The 10,642-nt window shown below is 37.2% G+C and overlaps 1 protein-coding gene across 1 annotated transcript in view; it reads left to right on the top strand.

Moving 5' to 3' along the window:
- LOC127839721 (uncharacterized) overlaps positions 1 to 9,753 on the top strand; it is an 89,122-nt gene extending 79,369 nt beyond the window's left edge. The window contains exons 8-9 of the mRNA XM_052368105.1: positions 4,723 to 5,707; positions 6,584 to 9,753. Of these exons, the coding sequence (XP_052224065.1) occupies positions 4,723 to 5,707; positions 6,584 to 9,753 (4,155 nt within the window). The remainder of the gene's footprint in view (positions 1 to 4,722; positions 5,708 to 6,583) is intronic.
- Positions 9,754 to 10,642: the final 889 nt, after the last annotated feature.

The following is a 10,642-nucleotide window of genomic DNA, read 5'->3' as shown; positions in this document are numbered from 1 at the left end:
GCTGCTTTCCTTTCTAACAAAATACATGTAAGTCTATATGAAAAGTATATATAGTAGTGGGGGACATATTGTTTTTTCCCTGTCTGTTCGTTGGTCTGTCTGTATGTCTGTTTGCGCCAACTTTAACATTTTGCAATAACTTTTGCTATTTTGAAGATAGCAACTTCATATTTGGCTTGCATGTGTATCTCATGAAACTGCACATTTTGAGTGGTGAAAGGTCAAGGTCATCCTTCAAGGTCAGAGGTCAAATATATGTGGCCAAAATCGCTCATTTTATGAATACTTTTGCAATATTGAAAATAGCAACTTGATATTTGGCATGCATGTGTATCTCATGGAGCTGCACATTTTGAGTGGTGAAAGGTCAAGGTCAATCTTCAAGGTCAGAGGTCAAATATATGTGGCCCAAATCGCTTATTTAATGAATACTTTTGCGATATTGAAGATAGAAACTTGATATTTGGCATGCATGTGTATCTCATGGAGCTGCACATTTTAAGTGGTGAAAGGTCAAGGTCATCCTTCAAGGTCAAATATATGGGTCAAAATTGCGCATGTAATGTCACTTCTGCAATATTGAAGCTAGCAATTTTATATTTGAAATGCGTGTGTATCTCAAGGAGCTGCACATTTCGAGTGGTGAAGGGTCAAGGTCAAGGTCATCCTACAAGGTCAAACATCATATAGGGGGACATTGTGTTTCACAAACACATCTTGTCCTAAGTGTCATATTAATCATAAATAATTTTGTATGACCCCACAAAAAAGGGAGTTGGTGATTTGCCATTGTTTGTCTGTCCATCCATCTGGCTGTCCATAGCCCAAAGTTTGTGTGGCGCAGAACTCAAAAGTATAACTGCTAGAGCCATCTTTCTTCTGTAAATAGTTGTCAGCATGTGAACTTGTACACCTGAGTATTTTGATGCAAGTGTATCAGATATCTATGAAGTTATGGCCCCTAATAAAGCAAACGATATGAATCTTTGTGACAGAGCCAAATTGTAGGGGCATCTGTGTCCAATGGACACACATCTACTTTAAAATTAATAAATTGATTCAAATTTGATTAACACCGTGGCATTTGTAGTTTTCAATAAGACACTGCATTTACCAACTGCTTTGACCAGCCTTGATTTGCTTTGTGTTAATACTATGTTGCAGCAGTGACATTCAGTCCGCTCATGTTATCTCGAAGTCCGCGGGAACAAGATAAAATATCAAGATAACGAGAGTTCGAGATATCCGATTAGGCGTTTTCAAAGACGAAAATTTACCTTGTTTTTAACATCTAAATACCTGCTAAGTGGTCTAACTTAAGCCGTCACCGTGTGGCATAATACTCTCTACCTGATATATACACGTTTTTACGAGGCACGATTAATTTTGCTATTTTAATGCTTAAAATGACGTTTTAAGTATTACAGAATTGCATGAACACATGCGGTTATAATTTTTCTAAACTGTCAAGTAAACATCCGGTAATGTTGCTATAAAAGTTATGATGCAATTAACGTCCAATCAAGACGCGGGTTTTCTATCTGAACATGCGTAAGTCACTTTCCGGAATACTGAAATGTACATGTACATTTTGTAGTTTGAAATGCAAAGTTCAATCGATTATTAGTCTATCGGCCTTTCGGCAGGCTGTGTATTAATTGCAGTTAATTGATGTTAAAGTGACAGTTAAAGTGACAGGCCTTACTCAATTGCTAATGGCTGAGGACATTACACACGTTTGATCATTGATGCAATTAACGGATCAATTTTCTACCTCACAGTATCAGGAGCAGCCGGGCGAAGTGGGACGGTGAAGTATCAAAGAAAAAATGTCTAACCTTTTGCCAACACTGGGACAGTTATTCGCACTTCGAGATTAACCACAGTAAATACATGTAAAATCAGGACTCGGGACAAAATTTTATATTGAGATATCGAATTATTCGACATAACGAACATCAAGATATGCGATGTTTATTTATATAGATAAAGAAGGAAAAAAGTTGGGACATTTAGCTTACTTCGACATATCGAGAGTATCGAGATATCCAATGTCGAGATAACGAGAGTGGACTGTACTAACAACTTAGATCCATACAATGTCCATTTTAGTACTATAGCTAGTCAGTTTCACTAACATAAAAATTACTCATTACCACTCTTAATCATTGTTGCAGGTGCTTAGTGTACTTGTCAATATTATTTCAAGTGACTTGAATGAAGATGATTTAGGGAACTGATTATTTTGTGATTTTTACAGAAGATCATGGTTGGTTTTCTGATTAATCCAGTATGTTTCTTATTGAATTAATTAGCGAACAGGTGATCTTGCTATTAATAGCAAAAATATCAACTTGCGAACAGATGTTGTTGACATCAGTACACTAGCATCTTGTAGCTTATCTGCTTGTGCATGTTTATTTAGCTAACTGTCTTTACAGGTATTAGATCCATTAGTTTTCCTGCATGCTAGTCAATACTAACCAGCCATAATGCCACATGGAAAAACAAAATTTAACGCTTCCTGGCTTTGGAAAACAGACTTTTAATGGACATCAACTAAATACTTGATGTGAAAAGGACTCTTCCTCTGACTTTGCTGGTTACTGTTTTCTTTGTAAGAAAACTATACAGTGTGTAAATACTGGTGCAACACAAACACTGAACCATGCCCAGGGCCAGAAACACAAAGATGCAGTATCTCAGGCATATAATATGGTTCATGTAAATGTTGGAGGCCTATAACTAACTGAATATATTACTTAAATGTTTGGCCAGTGTATTGAAGCGTGCATATCCTATTTCACCTCATTGTGTTGTAGATTGCTTTTTATGTAAATAATAAATGCTGAGCTTGTGTTATTTTTTGCATACTTTTTGCATAAATGTAACCATGCAATCAATTATGTTTTCTAACTGCTTATGATCATGGATACAACACACAATGGTACATGCCAATACTTATGCTTATGTAGTATCTATTTAGCTCTTACACTTACTAACATGTATGCTTTGAAACTAATTTTACAGTAAAACTGCGATAACTCGAGGTAACACTGACCTTGATGCTTGAGTAATCGCAGGTTTCGAGTAATCCATGGTATTATTTGTTTTCAATGTTTCGGTTGGTTATGCTTAACTTCTAGCCGCAAACGCTTTATTTACATGTAAGACGTGCTTGGAAAAAAAGGCTTTATAAATTGCTTAAGGTTGCAGTATACTAAACTAAACAATAAGAATGATCGTTTATTAATTTAATTTAATCAACATACTCACATAGCACAAATATAATCAAAGAATGTTCAATGTAAATGTAGCATATATAAAATAGCACACGAGGTACGTACATGCGCATCTCAAAGGATGACAATTTGCAATGTTTCTCAAACTGCGACTAACTTCACACCTAATCAAGCGTCTTTTGTCTGCTTGATTGCGTTGTTCTCACAACTCGATTATTTTTAGAACCGACCAGACGAAAAAGCGTCTTCTAATAATTGCCAATTAATTAGGTGTGAAATGCCTTTCAGGGACCAGCACACATCATGTAGTTATCGAAAATTGCATGCTTGAGTTATTGCGGGTATTTATATAGAAATTAAAGGAAAATGTTATGGACTTCCTATAATGCTCGAGTTATCACCAGTTTTCGAGAAATCGCCAGCTCAAGTTATTGCAATTCTACTGTACTTAACCCTTTACTCCATGTATACTTATTTAGACACCTTTGCAAATGGAATAGACCTTGGTCTCTGTTTGCTTATACAATTATAATAAAAATATAATTCTTCACTATTGCCTGTGATGAGAAAATTCTTTGTTTTAGTACTAGAGCAAGAATACTTATATATTCATAGTAGGTGTATTTTGGTACATATTCATGGAGGAAAGGGTTAATACTAAGGGCTTTTGTACTTTGCTTTATAAGATTAACAGTGTATGTTTTGAATGTCATGTTCATTATTGTATTTCATTGTGTAAATTGATGTTAATTGAGAAATAAAAATTTCAGGTGCCTGTATTTCAAGGATGGGCAGAACAAGGCATTCTCACAGCATCAGATGGATTAGGTTATGTATCAATTTAACGGTAATTCCAGCTGAAAAATGGTAATAATTTTCTTATTTAGCCCTACTTTTAACAGTAAAAATCCCTATTTTGCCCTACTTTTGCTAAAATCTTGCCCTACTTCTGCCCTAATTTTTTGTGTAGAGGCAGTAGAAAACCTGAAATTTGGGTCACTAGGTCAAAAGTCATGGTCACTGGCACAAAAAATTGGAAAAGCGATTCTGATAAATAACTTGTCAACAAATCGACCGGCTTGATACTTCCCATGCGCATTGGCCTTGGATAGAAGATGACCCCTATCGAAATTACGGTCACGAGGTCAAAGGTCATGGTCACTGTCACAATTAGTGTGAAAATTGTTTCCGATCAATAACTCATCAACAAATTGACCGATTTGCTTGATACTTCACATGCGCATTGGCATTGGGCAGTAGATGGCCCCTATTGAAATTGGGGTCACTAGTTCAAGCCCTATTTGGGGGGCATATGTCTCCGTCTGTGGAACACTTGTTCATATGTTTTTCTGCCCTGCAAACTTGTCTCTACTTGGTCTATTGTATAATATACAAACACAGATTATATAATAATGGATTTTGATATCACAAAAATGCGAATCTGCGTTGAAAAGTCTACAAATGCAAATACTGTATGTAGTTGCAGAATGATCGTCTTTCACTTGATGATTTGGGCAAGTTGTTAGAAGAAGCCAATCAAACCCTCACACAAGCAAAAGAGGCCGGAGAACGTTTTTCTGAAGATGCTGAAAGGACCCTGAAAGAAGGTTTGAATACCTTAGAGGCTAAAATACTGGCTGGAGAACAACGCCTTAAAAACAAGGCACAGGCTGGAGATCAAAGCATTGAAAACAAGACACAGGCTGGAGAACAGAGCATTGAAAACAAGACACAGGCTGGAGAACAAAGCATTGAAAACCAGACACAGGCTGGAGAACAAAGCATTGAAAACAAGACTCAGGCTGGAGAACAACGCATTGAAAACAAGACACAGGCTGGAGAACAAAGCATTGAAAACAAGACACAGACTGGAGAACAAAGCATTGAATACAAGACACAGGCTGGAAAACAGAGCATTGAAAACAAGACACAGGCTGCAGAACAGAGCATTGAAAACAAGACACAGGCTGGAGAACAAAGCATTGAAAACAAGACACAGGCTGGAGAACAAAGCATTGAAAACAAGACACAGGCTGGAGAACAAAGTATTGAAAACAAGACACAGGCTGGAGAACAAAGCATTGAAAACAAGACACAGACTGGAGAACAATGCATCAAAAACAAGACACAGGCTGGAGAACAAAGCATTGAACACAAAACACAGGCTGGAGAACAAAGCATTGAAAACAAGACACAGTCTGGAGAACAACGCATTGAAAACATAACACAGGCTGGAGAACAAAGCATTGAAAACAAGACACATGCTGGAGAACAGAGCATTGAAAACAAGACACTGGCTGGAGAACAAAGCATTGAAAACAAAACACAGACTGGAGAACAAAGCATTGAAAACAAAACACAGGCTGGAGAACAGAGCATTGAAAACAAGACACAAGAAAGCATCAACCGCATAAATCAAGCAGCGAATGAAAAGGAGCTAGACGAATACGAGCGAGGCGTAGCAGGTTTGTAATTTAATTAAGTTTTATTTGGCAAAATATATATAATCTTTCGTTATAACCAATTTGCACACTTGAATAAGCATGAATTACCAAACAGACTAACATTAGCACTCAAACGTTTGAACTTGGGTTTATAAATCATCCTCATAACTAGAGATGGGTCACTTGGATTCATAGTGGATCTGTCTGTCATATGGCCAGTCTGTCCTTCATTCTGTCCGTCAGTCTTCAAAACTACCATGGAATAGGCTTTTCATTAAGTTGATCTCCTTTGATAATTGCCTTCATGATATACCCTCAGGACGGAGTGCATAAACCAGCGAAAGTGCTTTTTATGGGTATGTGTATCTGTATTTCTGCAAAAAAAGTACATGTATTCCAATAATGCATATATGTTCACGAATATATTCATCTGGGTACATTTTTATGCGGATTAGACCGTTTTTAATTAGAAATTTAAACTGCATGATACATTTTCGATACACGCCTTCTGTCCTCTTCGAACTCAATAATAGAAATAAATACGTACATGTACTACATTTTATTATATACACTACAGCAAATTGGTAGGGATCATGCTATACGTGGTACTTTATGTGAAATAACTTAAAAAAGACTTTTCTACTTGTTCTTTTTTGCGCACGAAAGAACAAACTAGATTCGGGATTCCAAAGAAGTTTTTTATTAAACATTTATAAAAGGAGACAAATTTATTCAACAATTGTAATAACTATTATCTTATATTTGAAAATACAATATCGTATTATTCATAGACATGCACCTTTTATGCGGTGTTTTCTTTTAAAAAAAATTAGTATATGGTTACTGCATAGAAACACGCAGGTTATTTGTTTTTATTAAGAAGTATTACTATTTCAGATCTTCTATTGCGATTGGTGAACCATTACCGTGATACCGTTTGCTACGTGCCTCTGTCTACTTTGGATCCTAGTCTTGATAAGCACGTACAAGACATCTATGCCACTCCAAAAATACACAAGATGAAGATTGAGAATGATGGGAGACGCACACAACAAGAACAAATATTAACATACAGAGATTGCTTTCATAGAGGTGATCATTTATCTAGACGTACATATTTACAAGGCGAGCCAGGCAGCGGCAAGACAACTTTTGCTTCCAAATTAGTTGACGATTGGTGTAACATGCATGAGCCATCAACTGAATCTACAAAAGAACAAACGGCTTTCAGTGATGTTGAAACCCTTCATGAATTCAAGTTTCTCTTTTTCATTTCGTTGCGCGATTCGAGAGAACAGACACATGTAACACACATGATACAAACACAGCTCATCTACAAAATCTACGCGGCAGACGAATGGGAAAGTGCGAATAATCTGGTCCTAAACATAATGAGAAATGTGATGTACCTCGTCGTTCAAGACGGTCTGGATGAGTGGGCTGGTAAAGAAGCTCTGCCATCTATGGACGGAATTCCTAAGGATCATTGCATTTTGCTCACAACTTCTAGACCATGGAAACTCGCGGACGAACGTATCAAGAATTCTCAAATAGACATATTGATGGAAGTTTACGGAGTAATTGATTCTGAGGGATTCAGTGAAAGGATACTGCGACATCTTCTTGATGAAATAAAGGATCTTAACAAAACTTTGAAGAAGTTTCAGAACTTTCTGGAGAGTCGTAACCTTGAGTCGATATCATCTTCGCCCATGCTACACACGCTTGTCCTCTGTACTTGGGTAGATGATATGGCTGAAGGTCTTACCGGATCGTCAAGGTGTGAATTGTTTACCACCTTGCTTGAAAACTTATGTAAAAAAGCTAACCCACAAATGAGTTATTTCGATCAATACTACCCATCACCAGTAAACTGCTTTTCTCGCACGAAGTATGTTAAACCAAACATGGAACATATAGATGTTATAGCCAAAGCTGCGTTTTCATTTTTGTTTTCAAATGAAAAAGAAATATCACTAGTGTTCAGCGACATTAATCTTTCGGCTCATTTGTCTGAAAGTACAAAGCAGTTCGCACTACATTCAGGATTAATATCCAAAAGAAAAAGTAAAAAATGTTATGATAATACAAGCTCGTTTGTCCACAAGACTGTTCAAGAGTTCTTTGCTGCTCTTCACATCTCCAACAATACTGACGTGATTGATAACGTTATTTACGAATATCTCAAAAGTAATAGGGATTTTTATATGGATATTTCTCAAGTTTTCAAATTCCTTTGTGGTTTCAACATCTTGGCAGCTAATAAACTATCTGCACTGATGAATCAGGCCAACGATGTTGGTCATGGGTATTATCGCTATGCTTTCCAAAGAGTCATCCTCTCAGGTTATAGGGAGGCTGTGGCAAACAAGAACACTCCAATAGACGTACATCTGAGTCACTTTGACTTTTTTGAAAGTAATACTGAAGATTGGATCAACATCTTTGCACTGAACGCTCCACGGGCTCGATCTTTACATGTTACCAGTTTAATAAACAGCCCTGTAATAATACGTTCACAAGACGCGTCGACTTATCTTTGTCAGGGACCTAGATCCGTCTCATTAGCTGCACGTGATTATGCCGACCCCTCTACCAGAGCGAAGCAGAAAGAAGTCATATCGTCTGCATCTTGTTTGGAATTCGACTTATCGGCGTGTCACAACCTGGAACAGTTGGAGCTCAAGGGTGATATAACCGTGCTACCAAATGCACTTGTGGGTTTGAAGAAGTTGAAATATCTAACAATGGATGAGGATTGTAAATGTGAAGCGCTTGACTTGTCACATTATGAACACATAGAACAGTTGGAACTTAATGGTGATATAACCGTGCTACCAAATGCACTTGCGGGTTCGAAGAAGTTGAAATATCTAACAATGGATATGGGTTGTAAATGTGAAGCGCTTGACATGTCACATTATGAACACATTGACATAGAATCAATTGTACTCGGAGAAGGAGTAACTTTACTACCACATTCTATTACTCATTTTAAGAATCTGAAATGTATTGAAATAAACACAGCTTATAAAGAACTAGATTTGTCAATGTTTGAAAACATAAATTCAAGAACAATCAGCAAAAGAGTGCAAGTGTTACCGAAGCAACTACTCATTAATAACAATCAAAAACTTGAGGTTACTGGTTTGCATGAATTTGATTTCAACAGATGTGACAAGAAAGACATTCATACATGGTGTCTTCTAAACGGTGCTGATCCAGTGCTGTGTGCAGACTATACTCCAGTGCTGCCCTCCATAAAACGCATTAATTTGATTAATGTAACGTGTTCCTCCACCTGGCTACGCAGTCTGCTCACCACACTGTTTAAATTCGATCATAGTGTGAAGTGTGATATTTTCTCCTGTTACATAACCTCACTCAACGTCAGCAAGTCACCTGATACATCCGTATATATAACAACGGATTTAAACAATACGTGTACATGTACATTAAATTTAAATTACGATAGCCCTGGTCTATGGGAGACTCTGCTCGGTCTGAGTGTCAAGAATCTGAGCATTTCGAGTAGGGTTTCGGGTTTGAAGATTAATCATGTATCGTCATTGCCACGGTCACTAGCAACCCTCTCACAGCTGGAAACGCTTAGATTGCATTTGACAGCATATATCGACCTACAGCTTCCTCTGTCATTGAATCATGTGACTGTCTGTTTTGAAACATTGCATCCATCAGAACTTCGCCACCTGGTGAACAAGCTGTCTGCACGGACTCACTCACTTGAGTGTAGAGTGGAATTCGTTTGTGTTCATTTCAAGGACACAAATATGAGACATAAAATTCCATCAGAGGAATACATACCCATCCAACAAGAACTCGAAACTATGCAGCATGTTGATGTGGAACGATTTCGAATATATGACTGGGCACCTTCCGCCAATCAATGGTCTGCACGTGGCAGTGTTGTTGATGATGATCTTGTTGATGAGATTGTTGATAATGAATTTTGTAAAGACTTTCTTGGACGACTTCATTTCCCTCGCAGTCAGATTGACGGCCTCAGTCGCATATCAATGCGACTTAAGATTAAGATCCAACCTTGACCTAGTAAAGTGTTACATGTGGCAAGACATTTATATTTACATGTTCTTGTGTAAGTGATACATGTGCAAGACAATAATATTGACATGTTCATTGTGGATATTGTAATCATATTTTTTTTAAGTTTGGTTTTTAATGTTTTAATGATTTCGAATGTTTTAAATATTTGCTGTGTCTCTAACGATGATTTTCTGAGATTGATAATACTAATAAGAACAGAAGAATACTGATGGCAAATGATGAATAAGTTTGTGCAAATGTTATTGCAACAGTAACGAATACGGCAACAATGACAATGTTGCTGTTGTTGAAGCTGCTGCATGTGATGGTGATGATGTTTATTATGATAATACTGGCGCAAATGTGTGTTGTATTATGATGATAATGAATAGAGCTAATGACTGCCTGTCTGCCTTGTAAACCTTAAACTGATGCCTGATAACCATCCTTATGTCTGGTAAGTCTGGCCCAAATGCTGTTGGCCACCGATTAAGTACGTATGAAGTAAACATCCGTCTGTCGCCACTTCCTGTTCCCAAACCACCACCGGTGTCCACTATTCTGTAGCTGTCATCACCAGCGTTACCCATGCTTTGCAAACCAAAGGTATGGAACATATGTTAACGTATCAGTAACCAAACTAAAATACAGTGACAAAAAGAAGGAACTAGTATTTTGTTTGATTAATGGTTCCAATGTACTCTGTCAACGCCCCCAAAAACTTTGTCAAAACCTTTCAATAGATAGCACACGCAAACTACTGATGCTAACTTTACTTGTTAAGCATAAACTATAATTATATCCGTTTGTAATCCATATAGTTGCAACAATAATTATTAAATGCTTAGTAATTTTGTTTTAATCACCAGAAAATACGTGTTGTTTGCTGTA

The sequence above is a fragment of the Dreissena polymorpha genome, chromosome 7, assembly GCF_020536995.1.
Source record: "Dreissena polymorpha isolate Duluth1 chromosome 7, UMN_Dpol_1.0, whole genome shotgun sequence".
In the NCBI taxonomy this organism is placed as follows: domain Eukaryota; kingdom Metazoa; phylum Mollusca; class Bivalvia; order Myida; family Dreissenidae; genus Dreissena; species Dreissena polymorpha.
Note: the sequence above shows the minus strand (reverse complement) of the source record. Positions and strands in the feature narration are given on the sequence as shown.